The sequence below is a fragment of the Podarcis cretensis genome (genome assembly GCF_951804945.1).
Source record: "Podarcis cretensis genome assembly, chromosome: 14".
NCBI lineage: Eukaryota > Metazoa > Chordata > Lepidosauria > Squamata > Lacertidae > Podarcis > Podarcis cretensis.
Genome location: NC_137183.1, coordinates 52,282,857 through 52,310,747, shown reverse-complemented (window position 1 = coordinate 52,310,747; position 27,891 = coordinate 52,282,857). Strand labels below are relative to the sequence as shown.

Sequence of the window (27,891 nt, the reverse complement as noted above, 5' to 3'; positions counted from 1 at the left end):
CCAAGTTGTTTATAAAAATGTTGAACAACAATGGGCCCAGGACAGAACCCTGTGGCACCCCATTTGTCACTTTTTTTCAGGATGATTAGTGACTATTAGTGAGCTACAAATCCATCTAACAGTTACCTCGTTCAGCCTGCATGTTACCAGCTTCTTCATAATATCATGGGGGAATCTGTTAAAAGCCTTTCTGACATCAAGATACACTATGTTCACAGCATTCCCCTGATCCACAAAGCTTTTAGCTCTGTCAAAACATGTGAGATTCATCTGGCATGACTTGTTTTTGAGAAACCCATTCTGGGTCTTAGTAATCACAGCATCCTTTTTAAGTTTTCACAGACTGTTTGTTCTAGGACCTTTATTGGTATTGATGTCAAGCTCACCAGTTGGTAGTTGCCTGTGTGTTCTTTTTTCCTTTTTTGAAGATAGGGACAGCATTTGCCCAGTCTGCAGGGACCTAACCTGTTCTCCAAGAATTCTCAAAGATTATAGACAAAAGCTCTTGGGATTACATCCTCAACCTTGGGCATTCCATTGTTTCAGCAATTCCTTTCCACTTCCTCTATTTTCTGTCCTATAATTATCTTAACATATTCTAACCTTATTCTAACATATTCTAACCTTTAATACTCTAATAATCTATTTATACCTAATTCCTTATAACATTTCTACTAAAACCATATAACTTCATTCCAACATTTTTCTAACATTCATTAATTTTACAATATTTCTATAAATAGTCTTTAAACTTTTTTCCAATCTTCTTCCACCGACTCTTCTCCCTGGTCTCGGATTCTGCCAGTCATTTCCGCCAATTCCATATAGTCCATCAACCTGGTGATCTTCTGTCCGATGCTCTTAGCTCTTTTCCAAGTCCCTTCTGCAGATCTTCTTCAAATTTATACAAAAACTTTGTCTTCTACTGATCTTATTTTTATTTTCCTTCCTTTAAAGCTGAAGGATAGACCTTTTGGAAACTACCACCTAAAGATGATTTTATTCCTTCTCAGCAGGGCAACCAAATCTCCGTAGTTAGACCTAAGATCCAAAAGGTATTTTGGGACATCTTTAAAAATTTCCACTCTTGGCTGTTGTACTTCTAGGTTCTTCTGGTAGTGCCAACAGTCTCTTATTCTGTTCTTCTCTTTTTTCCCTCCTCTTCCAAATCTGAAGGCCCTCACAGTTTTAAACTCTTCTTGACCCAGATCCAAGTCCCAAAAATCAGCAAATTCCTGTTTGAAGAAGTCTATCAAACTTTCCTTCTCCAATTCAGGTAGGGCTCTGATCCTCAAATTCGTCTGTTTTTCTTTAAATTCAATCATAGCAAGCGTCGACTTATGGTCATCAAGTTGCCTCTGTAATGCTGGGACTCTCTCTCCAATTGTGTTACTTTACATTCAGCAGCAATGACTTTCTCCCTAGCTTCCTCCGCAGTCTGCCGTATCAAAGTAGATTCCTGTATCAATTTCTGTATTGTTTCTGTATTGATATTCACCTTTTGTCCCAGATTATTTATACTTTCTGTATTTAAGTCAATTTTAATAGTTACAGCGTCCACTTTCGCATTTGTCACATCTATTTTCTTATTAAGCTGTTCCAGTGAATCACTTATCTTACTTAATGCAACTGCTAAGGCCTCTTCTGTCGACATTCCTCTTGATTTTGAATATACTGTTACAAAAGCAATAGCAGAAGAAGCAGGGGGGACTGATATTGAGGCTTTCCTAGATTGCTGCCAAGTCCTCCCAGACCTTAATGTTTTTTCAGGAATTGACTAATCCGTTTTTTCCTTTCCATTTGCCATAACACTTAACCGATTCAAGGTCAGTCCCAGAGTCTCACAGCTTTTTATCTTGCAGCTGGAAATTCCCCAGCCCAGCTCTTGTAACAGTTTCAAAAGCTTCCTCTAGGGGGAAACAGTTTTTGTTTATATTAGTCAATAATGTCCTCTTTTAAACACAGCTCAAACAATGAAGTTAGTTTCAATTTTCAGTTACTTTTACTCCTTTTTAAAAGCAGACGGAGACAGTAGAAACAATGTATTTCTCTTATTAGCTAGCTGTCAACGAACGTTCTAATCGCTGTCAGTGAGCCTTCCAAAGAACGTCAGTCCTGCTAGCAGCCCATTTCCAGGGTCTGAGCGGCTTTATTTTAACTCTCTTCGCTCTCTCCCGCAGGCATATTCAGTTCACAACTCCCCCCCCTCTTCTCCTGCCTCCAAGGGGGGGTTTAATGTTCTTTACCGATGGAAATTTAGTCCTTTACAATAGGCTTTCCAAGGCTTCAGCTTGCCGCCTCAATGCTTCAGTCTGTTTACAAAAGGGGAAGGCGGACTTCCTGTATTGAACCTCCCCGTTACGATACCAAATTAAACTTTTAGAAATCCAATTCTCCCGCTTCAGCTCTACTCACGGGTAATTACTTTAAAATCAAATTGTCCACAGGAAAAAGTCAGCGCTCTCCGGCAACAGCTATGCGGCTTCGCTCCGTGGAAGAAGCAGACGATTTGAAGCACCACACCGCTCACCCCACGTTGCTCTGGACCCCCGAAACCGGGTTTCCCCGCGGGTAGGGGAGGCGCAAAAGGTGCCCGCCGAATCCCACGCTCACAGGCTTCTCCTGCCTGTGATTTTTTGCGGGTCTCCGCCTTCGCCGTGACGGCCAGACCCAAATTCCCACGGGGCAAATTCCTCCCGATCAGAGGAATTCCGCCATTACCGGAGGCACCAACCCGGAAGTGCCAGATCTTAGGTTTTTTTTAATTATACCATTCTGTTTTTGAGTTATGAGGGTTGAAATTTCAAAAATATATATGACAAATTTGGCCTTAAAATCTCAACCCAGAACTGAGATATTTCAAAACCAAAAATACCAATCTCTTCAAAACGTCATGGGCTTTAATATGATGGAATTTACTTGAAATATTAGAGTTACAAAATTTTTAATTTTAAAAAGTGATATAAAATCAATATGATTAAAAGTCTCTCCCTCATTGTATTAATTATTTAATATTCCTGCAAAATTTCATCTTGGGATCTCAGTGGGATCACTTTTTTTTTTAAAAAAAACAACAACCCATACATGTCTGCCATGGGTTCTATTTAGGATAAATGGGTCTTCTTGGGGAACACGGTAAGCTTCCTAGTATCAAGTCAGGCTTTTTATTTGTTCAGATGCATATTATCTGCTGTGACTGGGGGCAGCTCTCCAGAGTCTCAGGCAGAGGCCTTTTCTATCACCTGCTATCTGGTCCTTTTCAGCTTTAGATGCTAGGAATAAAGCTTGAAACATTTTGAATGCAGTGCACATATTCTACCATTCCTCCCTCCTCACTCAGTGATCCACTTAACACAACTGAGCTGGTGAAAACTATGTTTAACCTGTCTGCTTAGCTGCCATGTATTTTGTCCAGTCAGGCGAGTCTTTAAGCAAAACAGAAAAATGTGCCATCGGTGGTAAAGTCAACCAGTTGGAGAGTGACAGCGTTTGTTGTCGCTGTAGAGACCAATATGGGAGAGAGATGTTTTATTGCAGCTGGGACAGATGAAGCCATTCGGTTTCACTGCTACAGATGCACCATGGCTTTACTTCTCACTGCCTTCTCCCAGTGGCCATTTTTTGGCCACTGCTGTGAATATACAACCTGATTGTGTATCTCCAGGCACTGCTGTCATCTGCAAGGGATTCCTGTAGCCAGGTTAATGTTGCCAGCCTTCATGCCACATTTGCAGACACCTTTATAAAGCAGAATTGGTCTGCCAACAGACCTGGTGCCTGAAACAAGCTCCCCGCAGAGCACGTCCTTGGGGATCTTACCATCTTGCATTCTGTATACAGTGGTGCCCCGCAAGACGAATGCCTCGCAAGACGAAAAACCCGCTAGACGAAAGGGTTTTCCGTTTTTGGAGGCGCTTTGCAAGACGAATTTCCCTATGGGCTTGCTTCGCAAGACGAAAACGTCTTGCAAGTCTTGCGAGTTTTTTCCCTCCCCCCCTTTTTCTAAGCCGCTAAGCCGCTAATAGCCGCTAAGCCGCTAATAGGGATGCTTCGCAAGACGAAAAAACCGCTAGACGAAGAGACTCGCGGAACGGATTATTTTCGTCTTGCGAGGCACCACTGTACATGGCTAAGCCAGTGTAGATGTCGTTGCTGTGACAAAAGTGTGAACATGCTGAGAATGTGGGCTTGGAAGAGCACATCTTTGTTTGAGTCTCGGTCCTGCCATATGATGCCCAAAATCTTCCCGACACGGTACATATGGAAGGCCAATATTGAGGCGTTGCTCCTGGTGGATGTAAGTTGCCTATGAATCATTTCTATAAAACAGTTTTAAGTCTGTAGGAAAGCATAGAAAGGAGCTTTGGTTGATTTTCAGGTTAGTCACAGGGAAGGGCTGTAGCTGACTGGTAGAGCGTGCAGAAGATCTCAGGTTCAGTCTGTGGCTTATCCAGATGGGGCTGGAAAAGTCTCTGGTCTGAAATGCTGGAGAGCAGTTGCCAGGCAGTGTATACAGTACTGAGCTGGATAAATCAATGATTGGGCTTGATATAAGGCAGCAGCCTCATGTTCCATGTAGCTTGTCTTCTCTGGCCTAATCACAGACACAGTCCATTTGAATTGCAAAATCCAGCAAACTCTACAATTCTACGACTCTTTGATTCTAAACTGAGAAGGTAGTTAATTTAGGGACCATCTATTGTACTGTGATACTTGCAGGAGTTCTTGTGGTTCATTTTGTACTTTCAGATCCGAAGCACTGATAGTTGACCTATTAATGAGTTTCCATGAGGCTTTTGACCTGAGCTGTAATTTGTTCTTGTTTTTAAACATTCTGAGGTTTTTTTTTATTTAAAAAAATATGCTTAAAAACCCACAGAGAATTAATGCATTTGTTTAAAGTTCTGAAAACCTTTTCCTAGCTAAACAGTTCAAAGAGTGCATCTTGCTAATCAGAGGAATATTCTTGCATCCCTGGGGTGGTCACACTGGTTTAATTGGAGCTTGGGCTGCTTTGAAGTCCTCTTAATCCTCCCTGAGCTGGAGAAGGGGGTTTGAAGGCAGTGACTGTAAATCTGAAATTTCTTCATTTTATTTACATGTGTCTGGGGATCCGTATAATTCATTTTTCGTGAAGTTCTTAAGCTGAGTTGCCAGGTTGTGGATAGCTGAATGAGACAGGCAGAGACAGAAGACAGAGGATGGCAAAGTATGCCTCTCTGTGTGTGTTGCATTTAAATTAAGTACAGCACCTGACCTGTGTGTTTATAACAAGCAAATAGGCCTGCCAGCCAGTTAAAGAATTTTGAGTTGATTACTGATTAATTAAAATATATTTACATATTTTAAATATTAATATAAGATTCAAGTCTTTTAAAATAAGGCTGCTATAGAAAGACAGTCTATGATATTGTGCATGTAAGGTGTTGGTTGTAAGTTTATAAGTGCATATAAATATAAATTTCAGGTAGGATCCAGAGGTTAATTACTAAAGTGTTCCATTGATTTCAGTGGAATCAGAGGTGTAACTAAGTTCCTCTGGATTCAACTCTCAGGGTCTAAATTGGTTATATCCAGGTAGACTTTCCAGGAAAAATAATTGATCAGCAGTATCAGATGTAGGGATGGGTAGCCTTTCCTTGGCTTCCATCGGATTGGCCCTGAAATGAGCCAAACAATTTAAATAGCTGGATAGCCAAGTCAGTCTGGACAGCTCAACAAAATATCCCTTAGCAGAGCAATGGAGAAATCTCTCTCTAGCTTTGATAGGGGATGATTTGATGATCTGCTTACCGAAAAACTGGAGGTGGGAGCCAAACCCACCCTGTACCAAGGATCTTAATTGTCAGAGGCTTTTGGCCTGCATGCTAAATATTTCAGGGGGACAACTTTTCAAACTAGCCTCCTAGCAAAGTCATAGAGAAGTTGTCCCTGAAAAACCCCAGGCTGTGGTGTGGGTGAGGAAGTTTACCCCTGCTTCCCAATGAGGGACCCCTGACCTAATAGTTTCCACTGTGAGCATAGTCGTACTCTTCCTAGGGTCAGCTCTGTCTCAGGAATTAATTTACAGCTACAATTTTTAATCCAATTGGAGAAGATTTTAGAGACTTGCATTGCTTGCCTCTCTTTTATGGTAAGCTGAGTCCCAAAGATTGTTTCTAAGGCTGAGCCTTTAATCCATAGGAAACTAGGATCCTGATTTACAGATTATTTTTAACTGACAATGGGTGGTAGGTGGCATTGTGGATCATATTTTGTTTGTGCATGTGTGGTTTGTTAGAACCAGGAGTTAGAAAATTTTCTGCAATTTCATAAGTATCAGTGAGATATGGAGAATTTTACCTTCCTATTCTTTATGAATGAATCATTTGTTTATATGTGGAAGCTCAGAGAGGTGTATAGCAGGCCTGCTGCAACAGACAGGAGCGTGAGAGCAAGGCAAGCATGCCCTCTGTCACCCCAAATTGGGTCAGCCCAATTTCTGTGAGTTCTGGTATTGTGCAACAGCAAAGTAATTAAAGTGCATCCCTGTGCGTAAGCTTTTGCTACAAACTGAGCTTGTACGCACATGTACTTGCATCATTAAGAGCTGAGGGGTCAGTCTTTCTATTCATTCCTAGCAATTTATATTTGTACTGAATTAATTGGAATAAACGTGATTTCCCAGATGTCTCCATAAGGCCAGATAAAAAAGTTCTTTTCCGAACAGACACTTCTCTGAGGTTGCACGCATTGACTGTTTGTGTGATTTGGGGGTCACCTGTTGGCTACTAGTGAAATCCAGCCTCAAATCAGGACAGAGTCAATGGTACAGGAAATATGTGTTATGATTTCTTGCTCAAGCTAATGCAGCAGAATGCATCTGTCAGAATTTTGTTTGTTTTTGTAAATTTTTAATAGTAGCCTCAAACAAATCTCAAGCAGAGGGAAAGAGGAGAAGCAAAGTGCTGCAAGAAGAAGTCGGTTGGCCCTCACTTTCTGTTCTGCTTGTTTAATCTGATACTTTACTTCTTGCTGTCCTTACTAGATACCGTAGGTGCCACTATTGGAACGAGTAATTGCTGATTTGGATATGAGACTGGAAATTCTTTCTTTTGTTGTTTACTGCTGTGAAAATCTCAAAATCAATAGCCTTATCACATGGAGGTCCATGACTTCTAACTTGAAAATAAAGAAATATCAATTTTTATGATTTTTTTTTGCTGGTGAGGGGGCGTTCTGGCGATGTTATACTATACAGTGTTTAAAGTTGCAGTCCTCTTGAACTCCTGGCTTTATTCTTGCCCAACTCATAGACGACAGTCTTATATGTGCTCCCTGGTATATGTATACATTGTTACTCCATTGCCACTGAACCAAAATTGTGATTTTGAGTGGATGTTTAAATAAATATTATTTTTTTCAAAACTAAAGGATTTATCATGTAAACCAGGACTAAAACTTATGATGGCAACATCATATTAGCATGTATATACATTTATCCAATAATCAACCTTTGGTTGCTCATTTTATATGGAGTAAGACTCATATTATTCATCATAAGCTTATGTAATTAAGGAAAAAGCAGGCACAGAAGCTATAAGGCCAGAAATATTAATACCACCTATAAAGTTAATTAAAGACATTATTATACTTTAAAACAAAATGAAGCTACAAGATGTGCCACATATGCTAGCTAAAACAAAACAATTTAGGGAAAAATAATCTGGGAAGAATAATGTAGGTTGCTGATGAACATTTAGGTACTAAAAGGGTAAAAAGACCAATCACCATTCAAGATTAAGTGTCATTCCCACATTTGAACCACAAATAATTGGACTACAAATAACAAAAAGTCTTGGAATTTGGGTGTGTAGGGGGTTGCTTCTTTGACAAAGACAGCAATAAGATGCCTCTGTGTGTGGAAACTTACCCTGTGCATATAAGAATATGTTACTTGGCAGATTGTATCCATTATAGTTTTTTACTTTTCTTTAGAATAAAAATAAATTGAGATCCTACTTGTTGAACTGAAAATTATCTGAGTTCATGTTTTAGGTGATTCTCCGCTGAATCTATATAAATACTAGACTTCCATACTGGGATCTAGCATATGGAAAGTTTGTTTGGTCTGAAATCTGCTGGGCTGCATTTTGCATATTGCGTTTGCAAAGAATATAATATTTCAAATACATATTGCAATGTTTACGCTATGTGAACTCTGATTATTTCCCTTAAATCTAGAGAAAGCTCCTGATTTTCCACTGGAATGATCTTTACATGTGTTTATTTCCTTTCTGCTACATTAAGTACCTACTCAATTAACAGCTATTAAATTATTTTTATTTGTTTAATGGATTTGTGGGCTAACTTTTAAGAAATTCATGGCATCGGTATCTAAGTAACCCCTTCATCAGCCCTGCAAGGCAGGGCAGTAGTGACGTTCTCATATTGCAGATAGGGTGCTGAGGTTTAGTGTTGCATGCCCAGGGCCACTAAATAAGTATATGACCAAGGTCAGGTCTGAATGAGGATTATCTAGCTCACGGGCTTTATGCTATGCAATGTTTTAAAAGCTAGTTCCATAAAAAAGAGGAGCAATTATGATTGGGACTGCTTGCCGCCAAGTTAACTTCTCATTCGCTTTGAGTAGTTTTAAATTTCCAAAAATCATCTTTAAATTATTCCAATTCAAATTATGTACACTTCAAAGAAATTCAAAGAGCTTTGCTTTAAGAGTGATTTTTGTCTTTTTAGTGCCTTAAACTCGTGCTGGGTTAATGTGTACCTTCAGGGCAGAATCTTTTCCTCTGAATTCTAAATGCTGGTTATTTCTATTCAGATAATGAATAGTGTTTGCTGGAAGGCTTATTCTCCAAGTAGAAAAATGCCATCTGTACTTGAGCTCCTTTCAGTTGGCTCAGAAAGAAGTAGGCAGAAGCTGTATTTGGTAAAGCCTTGTATATAAGCTTGCAAAAGTTACTAGCCTACAAAATTTTTACTAGTCTCCTGGGGGCTGGCAGAGAAGTTATATAGCTCACAGCTTATGCTGGACATAGGGGAGTGGGCTTCCCTTCTCTGGCAGCCTGCTTAGTTTCTATTCTAGCTTCAGAGGAAGAATGGAGCACTGTGGATATTGTAGGTTTTGTTTTTTCTTTGTAAGCAGCTTTGACACACACATGCAAAATGGGGTATAAATTCAGTTACAGTGGTACAGTGGTACCTCGGGTTACATACGCTTCAGGTTACATATGCTTCAGGTTACAGACTCCGCTAACCCAGATATAGTACCTCGGGTTAAGAACTTTGCTTCAGGATGAGAACAGAAATCGCGCAGCGATGGTGCAGCAGCAGCGGGACGCCCCATTAGCTAAAGTGGTGCTTCAGGTTAAGAACAGTTTCAGGTTAAGAACAGACCTCCAGAACGAATTAAGTACGTAACCAGAGGTACCACTGTACCTCTGGATACGCACACCTCCGGTTGTGTACGCAGCAAACCCTGAAGTATTTTTCCAGATTTTGCCACATGCACAGAAGCAATCCCTCCGGTTGCGGAAACCTCGGGATATGACCGGGGTTCTGGAACAGATCCTGTCCACCCAGCTTCGTACTACTGTCCACCCGTTGGACCACCCAGCTTAGTACTACTGGCAGTGGCTCTCCCTGCCACACAAACAAACAAGCAAGCAAACAAACAGCTAGTAGCCATTGATGGATTTGAAAGACAAATTCATGGAGATAAAGCTGTCTTAGTTGGTGACCATCACAACATGCTGTGGTTGGGAATCCCATTGTTTAACTATGTACTGTGTGAAGAAGCATTTCCTTTTATCTGCCTTGAATCTCCCAGTGTTCAGCTTTGTTGAATGACCCCAGGTTCTAAGAACCAGCAGTTCTTGCAGCATAGGAATCTGTCGTTATGCCTTGTCAGAGTATTTTTAAAAATGCATTGTTTCCTAATATTAGTTAATATTATAAAAAAATGAATACTGTAGACGTCAAATTGGGCAGCTGGAATGGCTTGCTAGTCAAATGTAAAATCAAAGTTATAATTAACTTTTTTTCTGAAGACTATTCCCAGGGAGTGCATATGCAAGCAGCTCTTCAGGCATGTTAAAATTAATATGATAACAGTTTTCAGTGTCTTCATCACTCCACACCCCCAGTCTAAATTATGTAAAGGAAGATCATGCTATTGAGTTGTCACATCTTGAAATATTTATAGATGTTCTAATAAAAATAAATTCTAACTAAAGCTTTGCATTCTTTGAATATAACCTTTAAACTACCCTTTGTGTACTTGATTCCCCCCCCCCTTACAAAGTAGTTCAGTTCAATTACTTTTGGCCATTGGTAGTGGTGGGGGAAGTTGAGATGTTGATTCAGCACAAAACGTTGACAATGACATACTTTTTCAGTTCATTAACATGTAAGTGAAATAAACATGACAAATGAGATCTCAGTTCATTTAGGGCAGCCAAAAACCTTCTGGAAAATCCATATTACATTTTTTGTTGCAACAAACTAACACAACTGCTCTTTCTGCAAGTTTTTATTAGAGACCTAATCTGTCAGCCAGTTAAACAATTCAGTTTAAGCATTGGTAATCAGATAAATGTATTTGCTTATCACTGCAAAGTCTGTATATTGGATCATTAAAACATATTCCTGCCCTTGTCAAGCATCTTCTTCTTCTTCTTCTTCCACTTGTAGCTGAGTAAGATTGTCTTTCATGAACACGGTCTTAACAGTGGGTCTGTAAGTGACTGTGGAGTAAGATTGGTAGTACGATAGTTTTGTAAACAAACATTTTGGTTTCCCTACAAATGTCCGGGTCTTCAAACACTCTGCATTTCGATTGGGAGAAAGCTGCACTCGCAGAGCTCAGGCGATGCTGGATTTCGGCATCAATGTCAGCCCTTGTTGAAAGATAACTGCCCATGTGGGAGAAGTGATCAATACTTTCCACCGTTACATCATTGAGTTTGATTTGTGGTGCTGCAGACGGGTTGTTTTGTGCTTGTTGGTGCAGCACTCTGGTCTTTTGAATGTTGAACAATTGGCCAAGCAGAAATATCTTCTGCGAAGATATTTAGGATGGCTTGGAGGTCATCCTCTGAGTGTGTGCACATTACGTTGTCATCAGCATACTGAAGCTGACCAAACTGCGAGAGGCAGTGGAAGACAGGAGTGCCTGGCGTGCTTTGGTCCATGGGGTCACGAAGAGTCAGTCATGACTAAATGACTAAACAATAACAACAACAACAACTGTCTGTTGAGCGTAGGGGACATATGTCATGATTTATTGGCCCATAGATGGTCTTTGTGGCGTTAAAGAAACTCTGTGCATCATGAGTGCCGGCTAGGTGCTGGATATCTTGAGCTTTTCTAATCCACCAGGTTCTTTGAACCTCAGCCTTAGCATTGGCATGGTTTATTTTTCTTAGTGGCACATTTTCTACTTCTTTGCCAGATCTGAAAGGCCTTCCTTTTCTTGCCAATAATGTGTTCTATCTCACTGTCATTCTCATCAAACCACTCCTGGTGTTTCTTGATCCAATAGTTTGTTCACAGGCTGAAATAATGGATGTTTTTAGCTTGGTCCAGTGTTCCTCAATGTTGTCAGGGAACTCTGAAAGCAGATGGTCCTTAAAAGTCATTTGGAAGCAATACCGCTTAACAGGATCTTGAAGGGCTTGAGTGTTCATTTTGCGCCTTGGTTTTTTTCCTTGAAGCCTGCGTTGAGGTATAATCTTGATAGCCATTGTGGTGCGTATTAATTGGTGACCTGTCCAGCAGTCATTGGCACTTGTCATAGCTCTGGTAAGGAGCACATCACGACGATCTTCAGCTCGGACAATTACATAGTCTAAGAGGTGCCAGTGGTTCGACTGAGGGTGCCTCCATGATGTCTTCAATTTATTTTGTTGTTGAAAGAGTGTGTTGATAATAATAAGGTTGTGTGCTGCACATATAGTCAAAAGTAAGATATCTTTAAAATAATTGCATACATATCTGTTTATCTCTTTGCTGAACACTGTGCTGCAATTGACTTTTGCATATGTAGAAAATGGGCTCTCTTTGCCTGTGTGTCTGTTTCCAATGTGCCTTCAGCTAACATTTTTAATTAGATATACTTGAATCCCTGCACTTCTGACCCTTGAGTTGGAGAAACACAATTTGACGAAGGCAATTAAATCTCTCCAACCTTCCTTTATCCCCTTTCACTTAAATTATTTTATTCCTATTATGCTCCATCTGTTAATTATACACCCATATTCAGTTTTTAATGCTTAAGTCCATAACATAATGGTCAAGAATTCTTTCCTGTCTTGTAAAGGAAAGGCCTCAGGAAACAGTTGTTTGGAGGGGATGCATGTCTGTTGAAAGGTTTGTTAATTGCCTTCTCTTGCCATGGTTGGGATGGACTAGCTTAGTACCATTCGGAGACAGTAGCACAAGGAAGAGATGCACTATTAGGAAAGTGACAGCTCTCCTACCTTGGCAGCAATGTGGAGTTGAGGAGAAATTAGAGTCCCTCAAGTGAAGTCTTGCTGCATCTGCTGCTATTTCTTCCCTTTATCCTGGGCTAGCCTAGAAGGGCTACAGGGCAGCATGAGGAAATAATTCTACCAACTCCACAGAGAGTGGAAGCGGGCCTGTTAGACTGACTAGGATGCGAGCCTCACCAGGGAGAGGAAGTAGAACTGATCCTTTTGCCCCAAAATGCAAAAAAAGAGGCAGGCGTATACATTGAGTTACATAGACGTTCACATAACAGGTAGCGCTTTTTGAGAGACTTTCTGTTGATATTATTTGCTTTCAGCTTATACCTCTCAAGGTAGTATATCCGGCATGGCTTTGAGTTCTGTATATAAAAATAATCCAGCTGGTGTGAGTTTCCTACTCCCATCTGAGGGAGACTGTTGAATGTGTCTATGGGAGACTAGATGGTGATGTGGTCTTGAAGTGCTACATGTGATCCATTTAGTGGGAGAAAGCAGAAGAATGTGGGTAGATGAGCCTTTTTAAAACTAGTTGATATATTTTTTCTCTCAACTGTTTTCTAGCAGAAATGGCAAGCATGTTATCAAATCACACCTTTAGAAACAAAATTTCTACATTGACATTCTGGGTATAAAAAGAGTGCATTGAAGATGAGAGAGAGGAACAAATTCTAAGAAAGATACTTTTGTTTCAAATATCTCCTGTGAGAAGTTTGCTTTTTTACTAGCTTTTTCATTTTAAATACTGGTTTTTATTTCCTTTATTTGTTGTAGAAATTGTCTAGTACTTGGCAACAAAAATATTTTTCTCCAGTTATCTACTGTAATGAACACTTTCCAGTTATTATCGGTTCTTGTCCCTTCTATTAGTTTTTAAAAATCCTACTTGGCTTCATGCACCCTTTCCTGTTCTTTGATTCGACAGAGGGCAGTGCTGTACAGTGCACAGAAATCTGCTTCAAACCCAAAGGCTGCGTTGCTCTAATTCACCAGTTAAATTATACTAATTCAGGACCTTATTGAGTTTTAGAAACATATAGAACATTTTTTGCACTCTCTTCTGCTGGCTCAAATCTTTGGTGAAAATACCTGTATATGCTTACTGAAAGTTAACTAAACATATACCATCTTCCGGTTTATTGGTACTTTTAGAAAAGATTAAAAATAACTATTAAAAAGTGCTTTGCCTGTTTGCCTGCATGTGTTTGTGGCCTGTTGATCAACATATGTGGATGGTAGGGAAAGATCAAATATATTTCAATATGCAGAAAGTTCTCTGTCTGCTTGACTAGAGATAATTCATACTACAGAAGACCAGACAAGATGCAATTTATAAGCATGTATTAGTAGGTACAGTGCATTTCAAATAGTATTGAACACATAAACCACTGACATAACAATATTTGCTTTTGTCCAGCAGAAACAAAAGCACATGTGACTGACATATTTGGTATTAAATGAGATGCGATGAACCACCTAATGCATGGATAGCCAATCTGGCACAGTCCAAGTTAACAGGCACTCTTTCAAGTGGCTGGACTCTGTGGGGTTTCCTTATGCTGGTGCTAGCATGTCCATGGAGGTGGAGTCAAGGCCTGCTCAGCAGTATACTCTCAGTTGCCTCCCCAGAAGCAGGAGGCTCTCCACTGGCAAGAGGAGGCTCCAGGGACGGCTTCATGGCAGGAGATGTTAGACTAAAGGGTGTCAGCTGTTGTAGAGACGCTGTGCTCCTCAGACAACCTGCTGTCTGGATCTCCATCCCTCAGACTGCTGTACCCTTCCCAGTATCAGACACTTATTGGGGCCCCAAATCCAACTCCCCCATCCTACTAGGATGTTCCTCAGGATCCTCCAGTTCCAACTTGAAGCTCCTTCCATTCCTTCTTGGGAATCTGACCATTCCCTCCATGACTCTTCCACGGGGCTCATGGAAATATGTAGAATCTTTCTAGGATATGAAACAATCTGTTTTTACCCTTAGTATATCTGGTAGTCTTTAACTGTGACTGTTGTGTCCTCCAATTACTTAGGAGCCCTGATGATCTCTCCAGGCACATCATTGCCCTGCAGCAACGTGAACTTGTTCTGAAAGAACAGAATTCTGCCATCTCGAGCAGGTATGGCTGTCAACAGACTGTCTATTTTACTTGTTATGTATAAGAAGAAATGGCATGAATTTTGGCCAAAATCCACTGAAACTTGTTGCCACTTTTGTGTGTGTGTGTGTGTGTGTGAGAGAGAGAGAGAGAGAGAGGGGGGGGGGGGAGGGAGGGATGTCCATACCATAAAGTTTGCAATTTTCAGATGAGACTGAAAGTCATTAGGCATGCAAGATTTCTGAATGGTTTGAGTTCTTCTCATGTTTGGGAAATAATTAATGGCCAAGTTTTACAAAACTCATTTTTGGCTTGCAGTCAAGCATCCCTTTTGTTCACAAGGTCAGTATGCGTGTGCCTGGCAGCTGTGAGGTTACTGATAAAAAATAAATGGTGTACTTTTCTGTGGGCATGTATATTTTTTGCTCTGGTTCATGAGTTACTTTTAATTGTAGGAATACTTCATTTCGATATGTGGCATGAATGAGGAAGCTGCTTGATATTCCCACTCTTTATATTGAGAACCCTTTACATTATGAAAGTTCCTGACCACATAGTTCATCTTGGGTCTGTTACTTGAAATCAGTGCAGAATTATCAAAATGCTGCCAATAGAACTGATGGGGATGTTTCTTAGTCTGCTTGTGAGACTGAGAAGTTTTAAACACATGTTTCTACAGCAGTTTGCATTGTCTTTCCTGTGAAACTAGACAAGAATCACATTGAACTATAAAGCTTTGCTGTTAGCCAGTAGGAAGAGACCCAGGCAAAGTTGTTCTAGATAAATGTGGTGCAAGTAAATGTCCGTATTGCACTTTCCAGATTTATAGTGAAAGCAATTCTATTATATTTCTATTAGCTCAGTCTGAATTCACCTACTAGCTATTTGCAGATTCCTGTCAAAGAAATATCACAAATGAAGGGGGCTTTGTGATGGAATGCTTTAATTACAAAAGCGCCATTTTTGAGATCTGAGTTTGTTTGATATGTAAGCAACTGATGCTGGAGGTTAGGATGCAAATTATGTAATGTCAACACATTTTACCAAATTTGTGTATGCTTTTACATTTTCAGTAAAAAAAGAAAAAGAAAGTGATATATCTTAAGAGAGTTTACATGTTTCTTTGTTAGGATGAGTTCACGTAGCAGTCCTGCTCTTTACCTTGTTGCATTGGAGAAATGCATTTTTCCATTGAGAGTCTAAGAATAAGCATTGGTGTTCTGGTCCATGTGCAGCTGATTCCCAGGAAAATTTCATTTTCTGGTGGTAGGCTGTAGTGATGTCTATTCTTGTTATTCTCCCCACCCTGGGGAGTCTGCCAGGGCTGATTACCCCCATACCAGCCCTTTGTTAAAAATAATGCTGTAACAAAGTTTTTAAAAAATCACCTAGGTTTCTGGTGCTTTGCATTTATCAAACATTTTAGTTTGTTCTTTATAAGTGTTGTGCCCAAAGCAGTCAGGCAGAGGTTGTTTTTCAGCAGTGGTTAAATGCACTTCCCTGAGTCTCTGCATATTCTATGCTACCTCCTAAGGGTCTCTTATAAATTCTGGTTGATTATTGCCTTTTCCCTGTAACCTCTTGCTAATGGCAAACAAATTCAAGCTGGGCAGTAAAAGCTTAAAGTGTGTTTTATTAAGAGCAGCTAAAACTGCTTAGCCAGTTGTTAAAATTGCTAGCCAAAGTGTAAAATTCACTGATGCAGCCAAGATTAACCTTTTCTTCATGGTTGATATCAAGAGTCTTGAGAAGCATGTTTTGCTTAGTATCTTAAAAGAAATAAAAATAATTGACTGTGTATATTTTTTAAAATGGGTGTGGATCATGATCCCACACAGAGAAAATGTTGTTATTTCATTTATTAATTGCCTGGGCTGATGTTTTTGTTGACAGAACAGTTTTATGTAAGTATCTCTTCATGCTGGACACAGTCATGCACTAATTTTTATGCAAGGAGGGGAAACAAAAAATGATCAAGATACCCTTTTGAGTACAAAGAGACCAGTAACTGCCACTGACGCTAAAAGCTCTTTCAAGTTAAAACTTTCATGTTCTCCAAGACACTATAATTAGTTCAGATTCCAAGTGTCAAGTTCTCCTTTTAGCTGCAATATTTTATTCTGCCTTAAGTGACATTTGAATGCCTGTATTTTAACTCTTCCATTGTTTCCAGATTCCCAGGAGAACTTCCTGTGCTGCTTAAGAGCAAATCTAATCACATAGTGCCCAGTGAATAATGGAATCACAGAACTGTAGAGTTGGAAGGGACCATGGGGGTCTTCTAGTCCAATCCTCTGCAATGCAGGAATCTTTTGCCTAATGGGGGCTCGAACCCACGACCCTAAGAGCTATCCACAGAACTGATGAGATGAGATGAGATGAGATGAGATGGAGAAGAAAGAAATGGCTTATAATAGTTTCTAAAATATTTAGTATTTACTGTATTTTTCGGTCTATAAGATGCACCAGACCATGGCGCACCTAGTTTTTGGAGGAGGAAAACGGAAAAAAATATTCTGAATCCCAGAAGCCAGAACGGCAAGAGGGATCGCTGCGCATCAACCCCTCTTGTTGTTCTGGCTTCTGGGAAAAGGCCCCAAGAGCCGCACTCCCTTTAAAGAGCGCGCGGAGCGTGTGTACGGCTCTTGGGGGCTTTTCCCTGAGGAGGGAAAAGGGCAGCCCGTCAGTCCCTTCTCCCACCTCGCAGAAAAGCCCCCAAGAGCGGCACACATGCTAGGTGCGGCTCTTTGAAGAGCATGCGGCTCTTGCTGGCTTTCGCGGGAGGTGGGGGAAGGGACAGAGGGCAGCCCGTCAGTCCCTTCCACCACCTCCCGGAAAAGCTCCCAAGAGCTGCGTGGAGCGTGTGTGCGGCTCTTGGGCGCTTTTCCCCGAGGAAAAAGTGCGTCTTATGGAGTGAAAAATATGGTACTAGTGAAATGCATTGGCAACAGTGGGTAACAGTTGTGATCATGATGGTTTCAGCTATTTATTATGTAGCCATCTTGAAGTGTAATGGCTTTGTTTAATGGCAAGATTATTGGTCCAGCTGTTGAAGCTTGTAGGTTTAAGTTCTAACTGAGAACAATGTTGAAACTTGGCTTGATAATAGGAAAGCTATGAAGACATAAGCAAGATGTGGCTTATTTGTCAATGCTGTAGATTGCCTTCTATGATGGGGAGGTGTAGATTTCTTTCAGTAGATGGGGATTAGTTTGCAAGTGTTCTGTGGGGCCTTCAGAATGGTGTTAATGGCTTGTTTTGCCTGCCTGTAGTTTTGTTTACCTGGATGTGTATTCCTAAAGTGTTTTTACCTTTTAAAGCCCTTAAACATTTGGTTGGGAGTACTTAATACAAAAGACCCTTCTCCAGGTACCCCAACACCTGAGATTAAGCTGATAGTGACAAGCTAGAGACAGAGACCCTTCTATAGTAGTGCCCAAACTGAGTCCAAATTCCTCCCATAATTCAAGTCCCTGTGGCATCTCCTATATTCATAATGTTTGGACCACCCACCAGTGGATGTAGTTTACCAAACTTATTTTCACTTCTTGTTTCAGGTGGTGATGGGTAATGAGCTGTCTTTTGCTTACAACCTCCCCCCCCCCCCATGAAATGGAAATATGGCTGAACATGTTAGTACTGGTCTTGCTACCCCCCTGCCCACAACATGCTTTCATTGCATTGGCTTTAGCTACCAGAATGATAGCTGAATTTGATGCTGTCATACTGTTCTTCTTTTGGCTGTATTTAAAATGAACATTTAACCTACTTAGCATGGCTAGCAGGCAGTCTGAGCTGTTTTGGCATTCTTAGGTGGGAAAGGCTTCTGCTTAAGAAGTTCCTTGCTGTTCTAAGGCTTGACACAGATAGTTTTGAATGAAATTATGTTCTCCTCTGTTTCTTCCCATGTAATTCTCTGTCTTTCATTGCCCTGATCTTTTATTGTTGAGCAGCCACTTGCAATAAGTAGGCTAATTGTTATTAATTCTCAGGTGGTTATATAAAGACTAGCTCTCATACCGATTGTGTGTGCAGAACACAACAGAGGAGAGGCTTATATATAAATATGCAGTGCTTTAAAAAAACAGGATGGAAATATGCCCGTAAATGTGAAGCTTTGATTCTAGCTTCTCTGTAAGTTTTGTCCAGAAGCCTAGGAAGGTGCAGTTTTATAAGCTAAGTTTATAGTGAAGTTTTTTAAAGCTGCAGATAAGTTTTAGAACTTCCAAATTAGGCCCATGGTTTTGGGTATTTAGCTGCAGCTAATAAAAGTTCATTCTCAGACATTTGAGAAGCCTGGATAGATGGACAGACTCTTTCATCTGGCACGTATTTCCAAATCCATGCTACTTTATTACAGGTCAGCTGTCTCTCATCTTCCCTCCAGGAATGTTGCAGCCTCTCCACCATTCTTACCTTGTGTGTTGCTAGCAACTTGATGCCTTCCTTAGACCTTTGGACATTGCTACCATACATCGCCTCATATGAACTTCAGCCCACAATTTATACCAAAAACACTTTAGAGAGCCATGCAACTAACCTCCTATGCAAGGAGTTGATTTTTTTAAAAATTTTTAACAGTGAAAGCCCAATGGGAAATTGTGCTGCATGAAAAGTCATGTCGCGGGACGCTGGTGGCGCTGTGATCTAAACCACTGAGCCTCTTGAGCTTGCTGATCAGAAGGTTGGCGGTTTGAATCCCTGTGACGGGGTGAGCTCCCGTTGCTCAGTCCCAGCTCCTGTCGACCCAGCAGTTCGAAAGCACACCAAAAAGTACAAGTAGATAAATAGGTACCGCTCCGTTGGGAAGGTAAACAGTGTTTCTGTGCGCTACTCTGGTTTCGGTGTTCCGTTGCGCCAGAAGCGGCTTAGTCATGCTGGCCACATGACCCAGAAAAACTGTCTGTGGACAAACACCGGCTCCCTCGGCCTGTAAAGCGAGATGAGTGCTGCAACCGCAGAATCGTCTGCGACTGGACTGCCAGGGGTCCTTTACCTTTAGAAGTCATGTCAGAGATATTCTGTTGATTGTTAGTTCCCAAACAGCATGGTGACTGAAAAAGGTAATCTGAAAAAATTACATATAATTCTAGGCTTTAGAAAAATATAGTTAAGCTGGACTCATTTTATTGCACTTGATTTCCATTTATGTCTTATATTGGGGATTGGTAGCCTTTTGCCCTACAAATGATGCTGGACTACAACTCCTGTTATTTCAAATGATTGGCTCAACTGGTTGGGGCTGATGGAACCATTTTATTTATTAAATTTCTATCCAGGTTTTCTTGCAGCAAATAGCAGAATAGCAGAATAACATTTAAAAATAAAGAAAAACATCAAAAAACTTCTAGAAACATTTTTAAAGCATTCAAATACCCTAATAATTTCAGAGATGCTAGGAAAATTTGACAGATCTTTCACCCATCCTATGCCTTGGTAAACAACATCTGGAGGATCACAGGTTCCCTATTCCTGTCTAATGTAAGCCGTCACAGACCCACAAAACAACTTCCATTCTGTTATATGTCTTTGGAAAGATCAGTTGGCTATGTCAGTTGAGGAGAATCATAACTTATAGTTGCACATATGTATTTGTGTGTGTGTGTGTGTGTGTGTGTGTGTGTGTGTGTATGCATACATACATTTCTGTTTTTTACCAGTATTTATACTTGGATAGGAATGAAATCCTGTGTGCACTGTGGCATTGAATCAACTGTGTGTAAAATTTCCCCAGCAAAAATGTTCTACTAACTTGCTATAAAGGATTCATTGTCAGAAGTTTCATTAGGAAAAAGTCTTGTTTTTAGCTGTGTGTGGCAAAAAACTCAAATTGTCGAAAGTTGCAGAACAGCTCTCTGCTGCTCTGAAACGTAAATGACTAATGTGCATATTTTATTTCAGCATCTGGGCCTGAAAAGTTGCATACCAAATTTTGTTTGATTTGATCAACAATGGCTGAAAATTGGGATTTATCATGGAAATGCTGACAGATATGAACATGTGTCAACTAAGCGTGTGCCTGACAAACCTTCTTATTGTATGGTGCTGGTGGTGAAATGTTAATTTTTTGCTGCTTTAATTGCATTTTTTCTTTGCTCAATCTAGTCTTTTCAAAGTCTGGCTGTTTTGGTTGCACTTCAGCTTTGTACTAATTTTTCCTCGAGTATGCAGAAAACTTGTCAGGTGCCTGTGCTGCTTTTTGAGCAGAAGAGTTTCCTAAAAGCTCTGGATTACCTTTCTTAGTATACAAGGATGAAAAAAGCAGCAGCTGCACTAGCAAGTCCATATTTTGCTGCAATAATGTGTTCCTGACAGAAGATGGTGCCTTCAGCCTTCACTCAGATTCTTCCTAGTCGTCTTCCACCACTCTTTTTATTTTATTTTAAAAAACATTTTGTGCTGCACAGCCAGAATGCTGTCACTAGGATTATAAATTCTGAAGCCAATTAGATAAAAAAATGTTACAACTGAAAGCGAAGAAGCTAAAAGCTGCTGAATATCTTCATGTTAGTGTGCCAGCCTTGGAGAGCAGTTTCTAGGGAGCGCTCAGATGTGAGCTTTCTCCACTGCTTTCAAACATACTTTTGCACAACATAGATCTGAAGCATCTGCCGAATTAACTGTGTGAGGGAACTTGGAGTAAGACGCAGTAATTTAAGGGTTTTATTAGATTCCATAGGACAGTAGCTTGCACAACTAATTTGATTAATTAATTTAGAGAACTTTTATAGACTACTTAATCAGAAAAGTAAGCAGTGTAAATAATATGGCTACCGATAAAATGCAGATAAAATCAGCAAAACTGTAAAAACAGCAACAGTATACATAAATAGTATACATAAATATTTTCAATAAAACACAATCTGCAAAACTTGTTAAAACAAATATATATCTAAATTATATGTCTGAGTATGTCTAAACCATTGAGCCTCCTGGGCTTGCCGATCAGAAGGTCGGCGGTTCGAATCCCCACGGCGGGGTGAGCACCTGTTGCTCGGTCTCAGCTCCTGCCAACCTAGCAATTCGGAAGCATGCCAAAAAAGTGCAAGTAGATAAATAGGTACTGGTTTCAGTGTTCTGTTGCGCCAGAAGCGGCTTAAGTCATGCTGTTCACATGACCCAGAAAAACTGTCTGTGGAAAAACACCGGCTCCCTTGGCCTGTAAAGCGAGATGAGCGCTGCAACCCCAGAGTCGTCTGCGACTGCACTTAACTGTCAGGGGTCCTTTACCTTTACCTTTTAGACTTACTGAACTAAAAGTTTACTGCAGATGTCTAAAACAGGTCTCAAACAGTACAGCAAGGGTGCCTGCCTAATGTCAATAGGCAGAGAGTTCCAAAGCATAACTGGAGCTGCTACACTGAAAGATTGCCTCCTTGCCAATGCTGAACAATATATAGCACTTTCACAGTTCCATAGATGGAAGCCATTAAATAGGTATATATGGGGCAGTCTCTCAAGTGAACTGGTCCCAAAGCCACTAAAGACTTTATATATGAATACTAAAAACCTGAATTCGCCCCAAAAATCAGGTAGGTAGCTGTGTGGGTCTGATGCAGTAGAAACATATACAAAAAATTGAAAAATTGTCCAGTAGCACCTTAGAGACCAGCTAAGTTTGTTCTTGGTATGAGCTTTCGTGTGCATGCACACTTCTTCAGATACACTCAAATACACTCAGATACACTTTTGCCCCAAAAAGAAAGTGGTATCCAGTACAAATATTTGAGCAGAGATGTAATATGCTGACAGGAGATTTCACTCTTGGCAGCAACTGTTGTGCAGCATTTTTCATTAACTGCAAGGTAAGTCTTACATAGAGCACATTGCAGCAATTCAGTCTTCACATTACTGATGGCTGGACTACTATAGTCAAGCTATGATTGTCCAGGAATAGTTGATGAAGCTAGTAAAGATGCTCCTAGCTCTGAGGGCCTCCAATGACAAAGCTGGATCTAGGAGCAACCCAGGTTGCATACTTGCTCAGAGGGAATGCAACCCCTTCCTGGGCAGGTAGTTGGCCTGTTTCTCAGACGCATGAGCCACTCAGGCACAGCACTTGCTAGCTAAACCAGCCTTTGACTGTGCCCACCTGACATTTTCAAGAGGAGGAGTGGGAGAAGAGACCCCCCAGCAAAGCTGACCTTGGTCCCATGAAGAGTGTTTTTTTAAATTTCCCTCCAAAGTGAGAGGCATGAAAGCAGAATCATGCTACGCTGTAGTACAGTAATGTGGGTTGCTTATGACCATTTACATCTGGCTAGCTTGTGAGAGTTTACTGACCTCGTGTATCATTAGAGATTGGAGTAATATTTTACGTAAACAGAATTCCACTCCATTAATATTATGCTGACTTGCTGGGTTCTTACACATTCATTCTCTCTCTCTCTCTCTCTCTCTCTCTCTCTCTGTGTGTGTGTGTGTGTAAATAATTTACATATTCATGCTTCTCTAAGTTTTGCTAAAGCAGGTGGAAATGGGTACAATACAATACAAATATTTACTGAGATAAAAGAAGAATCAAATTCCTTTTGGTGCAGTAAACTTCAGAGTAGCTCTTTCTTGCTTAGCCCAAGGATTTTGCAATATTTATAAAAAATAAAACCAAAGTTTGTTCTCTCTTTTAGCACATGCACTTGAGAAACATTATATACAGTTTGCGGTCAACCCACAATTTGACGACATAAATTAAACTGGGGAAAATAACTAAAGATGTGAAGAGAATATGTTCAAGTTAATGTTAATAATTTTCATTATTAGCACCTGTGCAATATTTGCTTAAGAACAAAAGAAGAAACCTCTGTATCATACCAAAGGCCATCCTGTTTTCACAGTGGGAAGGCCACAAACAGGAGCTGTGTGCAATAGGACTTCTTACTTGTGATTCCCAGTACTGTAACTGGTATTTAGCGACAAACTGCCTCTGATGGAAGGTACAGTGGTACCTCTGGTTAAGAACTTAATTTGTTCCAGAGGTCCGTTCTTAACCTGAATCTGTTCTTAACCTGAGGTTCCACTTTAGCTAATGGGGCCTCCCGCCACCACTGCATGATTTCTATTCTGGAGCAAAGTTCTTAACCCGAAGTACTATTTCTGGGTTAGCAGTGTCTGTAACCTGAGGTGTCTGTAACCTGAAGCGTCTGTAGCCCAAGGTACCACTGTAATATGCAGCAATGACTACTAGCTATTGATTGATACTCTCCTTTAAAGCTGTCCTAATTGTTGCCAATCACTACATCTTTGGGTGGCAAATTTTCTGTGCACTGTGTGAAGAAGTACTTCCTTTTGTTTGTCCTGGTTGCTAAACACAGCTGGTCATGCTCATTTAAGTTATTTTCTTGAGACTTTGGGTCTGTATGTTTTTGTAGCAATGAATAAGGACTGTTCTGCTGGATCATATGTGCTGAACACTTCGGAAGCATGAAACCTCTAAATTCTTCCAGCCTGATGTAAATACCTGGTTTTCTGTATTAGACTTGTCAACAGAGCAAAATATTCTACTTGATGTTGCACTTAAGAATCAAACTGTATCCTGCTCCAGTTCTTATTTCTGTTAGGATATGGCTGCTTATGGCACCAGCCTGGTCCTTTCCTAGTTTTGGTATGCCAGTTGATTGACCACTCAGATTTTGTCCAGTGTTCAAATGCTTCTAACATTAATTTATTAAAGCTGAACCAAAGAGGCAAGCTTATGCTAACTCTAATAAAATCAAGATGGTCACTCTGTTATGAAACAATGGCATTAAATTCCAATCATGTTGGAGCAAATGATCCCCCCCCCCCCCCGTATCTCATGGTTGTAATTATACAAACTTCCTCACCCTCCTTGTTAGTAGTTTGGATAGGGACATACCTGTGAAAGATAAATATTTATTACAAACAGGCAAAGAGTTGACAAAGGGTAACAATTCATTGCTGTTTTTGATTATTAACAATGTGACAGCATTACAGAGAATTTAAAAAGACCTTTCCATGTGTGACTTTGTGTGAAACTCTGCATTGGAGCAATAATTTTATATGAGAAGCCCAGATGAAATGACAGAATAGGTGTACTAAGGTTCCAGCATGGAATGAATAAATCGGTTTTATTGATTTAGAATAATTTCCAGAACATGCATTTGATTATTGCAAAGCACTTTCAGCTCAGTTGCTTAGTGCTTTGTGGGTTTTCTGGAAATGTACCTTTTGAGAAGGTACATCCTTTTGAGAAGGCAGTGCATCCAAGGATAAACATGCTCAGCTAAAAGAAACCATTTTATGTCTTTGAAACTTGTGAAAATAGTATTTATATTATGCACCACGTACATAGTTCTAAAGGTCAGGTGCTTTTTCCCATGAGGGCTATTTCTCTTTCCCATCAGAGAAGGCCCATTGTGATTCACTAGTTCTAGAAGTAACATGTTTTGCAGCTTAAAACAAAGAGGAGAAGCAGAGATTTTGACAATGGTTATTCTGTCATAGGCAGACCTTAGTTTAGCGTTAGCCAGTGTTGTTGAACTCTAGCTCCCATCATCCAGCATGCTTAGCAGTTGGGGATGATGGGTGTTGTACAGTGGTACCTTGGGTTACAAACACCTCGGGTTACAAACACTTCGGGTTACAGACTCCGCTAACCTAGAAGTAGTACCTTGGGTTAAGAACTTTACCTCAGGATGAGAACAGAAATCATGCGCCAGCAGCGTGGTGGCAGCGGGAGGCCCTATTAGCTAAAGTGGTACCTCAGGTTGAGAATAGTTTCAGGTTAAGAATGGACCTCCGGAACAAATTAAGTTTGTAATCAGAGGTACCACTTTAGTTCTGGAGGGCACCGCATGGGCTACTAGTGACACTTTTAATCTCTTGATTATCCTTTGTCCTAGCAGTTATTGGCTCACTGGGTAAAACGAAGGGGATAGCAGACATTTTTGTCTTGTCCCTCTAGGTAACATAAATATACTTGATGAAATGCCATTCATGAAAACCTCTGCTTTGGGATCAGTATAATCAGGCACTCCCAAACTTGGCCCTCCAGATGTTTTGGGACTATAACTCCCATCATCCCTAGCTAACAGGGCCAGTGGTCAGGGATGATGGGAATTGTAGTCCCAAAAACATCTGGAGGGCCAAGTTTGGGGATGCCTGGTACAAATAGTTTGGACCCTAGTTGTGAATTTCTTTCACCATCTTTCATTTGGAAGCCAGCTAATTCACATTCTTTCCTCTCCCCACTCTCCAGCTGTTCTAGTCTTACCCCTAGGGTGAGCAAGCCCAACTATAGTTGCCCAGAGGGAATGCCTTTGCCCTCATCACACCCTGAAGCTGTGGCAGAGCTCTTGCTCTTCTCCACAGATGGGACTAGTTGGTCAAACATTCTGGCTCCTCAACAAGCTGCTGTTCACTGCTTTTTGTATAAAACAAAGAAGACCTCTGCTCTGAGAAGTTGGGCAGTATTGTGTGAATAGTACACAAAACTTTCCCATCAAAATACAGCAGTGTGGGGCCTGTATACTGTATTGTTTTTTTCCTATTGCACTTTTCAGTAGCCATACTGTGTTACAGTTTTCATTATACCACCAGGTTAGGCCAAGAGAGAATGACTTAAGCAAGGCAACCCTGTGAATTTTGTGGATTTGAAATTAATATGCCTTCACTCCACTCCAGTGTTTCTTGTGCTCTATATCACAGTCTAGAAAGAAGGGATCTCTGTGCAAGTATCTTGGAAAGCAATGAGATGGTGCTTATCCTAACAGTGCTTGGCATTGGAGCAAGGTATTGCTGCCCTTGTCCACTAGTATGAGATCTGTGATTCATGTTACAAATAAGCTTACATAAAGGCACAGGTCAGCTTGAGTAGCTTAGCCTTCATACAACAGAAGAATTGAAGCTCTGTGACTTTTGTTATTCCTTCATATCCAGTATGTATGGATAGGAATTATGTACTGTACTTGAATCCATAACTCTTGTTTCCTTCAGGTAAGAGTTGCCACTTGAAACCATAATAGAATGTTAGGGTCTGATTACACAGGTCAGTATTTTTATTTGCCTAGACCATCTGTGCGTTGTCTTCCTCTTTTCATTGTGCCTAGAACCACGTGCATGGGCTGAGTTTCCCTTTATAGATATCTGCAGTTGCTTGTGGAGGGATCACCTTGCTCCAGGGATAGACTGCAGTCCAGTGCAGCGTACATAATAATACTGTACTGCATAGCCAGCCACTTTCCTTGTCAACAGTAGGACTGCAGTGGTGAAACTAAACAGGGCCAACGGCACGTGTTGCTTCCTTACACATATGTAAACATTGTCATTGGATACTGACCAACATTCCTGTACCTTGTAGGGCTTGGAGGATTCTTGACCAAACTACTGATCTTGTAAATGATGATGATGATGATGATGATTGATGATGATTTATATACTGCCCTATACCGGGGAGTCTCAGGGCGGTACTGTATTTTGCGCTCTATAAGATGCATTTTTCCCTCCTAAAAAGTAAGGGGAAATGTGCATGCGTCTTATGGAGTGAATGCAGGCTGCACAGCTATCGCTGAAGCCAGAAGAGCAAGAGGGATCGCTGCGCACTGATCCCTCTTGCTCTTCTGGCTTGAGGGATAGCCATGCAAAGCCTCTTGAGTGCAGCAGGAGCACTCCTGCCTCTTCTCCCAAGAGGATTTGCGTTGCTTTCTTGTTTTCCTCCTCTAAAAACTAGGTGCGTCTTATGGTTGGGTGCGTCTTATAGAGCGAAAAATACTTTCCGCTCTGCTAATTGTTAGCGTGATGCTAGGTGATTTTTCCCTCCACCTGGGAGAGGAGGAAGGCATGTGAGCTGAATTGGCTGGTGAGCTTGAACTGCCTCAAAAGAAAACAAATATTGAGAGCCACTGATCTCTGGCAGCCTTCAAAATGGACAGCTCCCAACAGCTGCTGCCAACACAGCCATGCTGATGCATACAGATGGGAGTTTTAGTCTACAACATCTGATGGGCACTACGTTGGCTAAGACTGGTTTAGAGGGATAAATCCAGGGAGGAGGGACCGTGACTTTGCCATTTTACATTATTTTGATTGCTGTTATATTTATTGTATGTATTCTTTACATTAATGTGCTGTTCACTTCTCTGGAGGCCGTTGATCCAAAACACAGTATATAAATAAACCATAACAACTTCCACTGTAGCACCAAGAGGATAGTATTTTCCACTTAAGAACAGGATTTTCCTTCCATAAAACATAAAATGGTTTGCATAGCAGCAGCAGAAGTGATTCATGCAATTTGGCAATGTAATCATATGTCAGTTTGGTTTTCGTGATGCTTTCTCTTTGCATTGCAAAAC

The 27,891-nt window shown here is 40.7% G+C and overlaps 1 protein-coding gene across 2 annotated transcripts in view; it reads left to right on the top strand.

Annotated features, from left to right (window-relative positions):
- MAD1L1 (mitotic arrest deficient 1 like 1) overlaps positions 1-27,891 on the top strand; it is a 452,304-nt gene that overhangs the window by 36,111 nt on the left and 388,302 nt on the right. For both annotated transcript variants that reach the window (XM_079953794.1, XM_079953795.1), the window contains exon 10: positions 14,516-14,602. In XM_079953794.1, the coding sequence (XP_079809920.1) occupies positions 14,516-14,602 (87 nt within the window). The remainder of the gene's footprint in view (positions 1-14,515; positions 14,603-27,891) is intronic.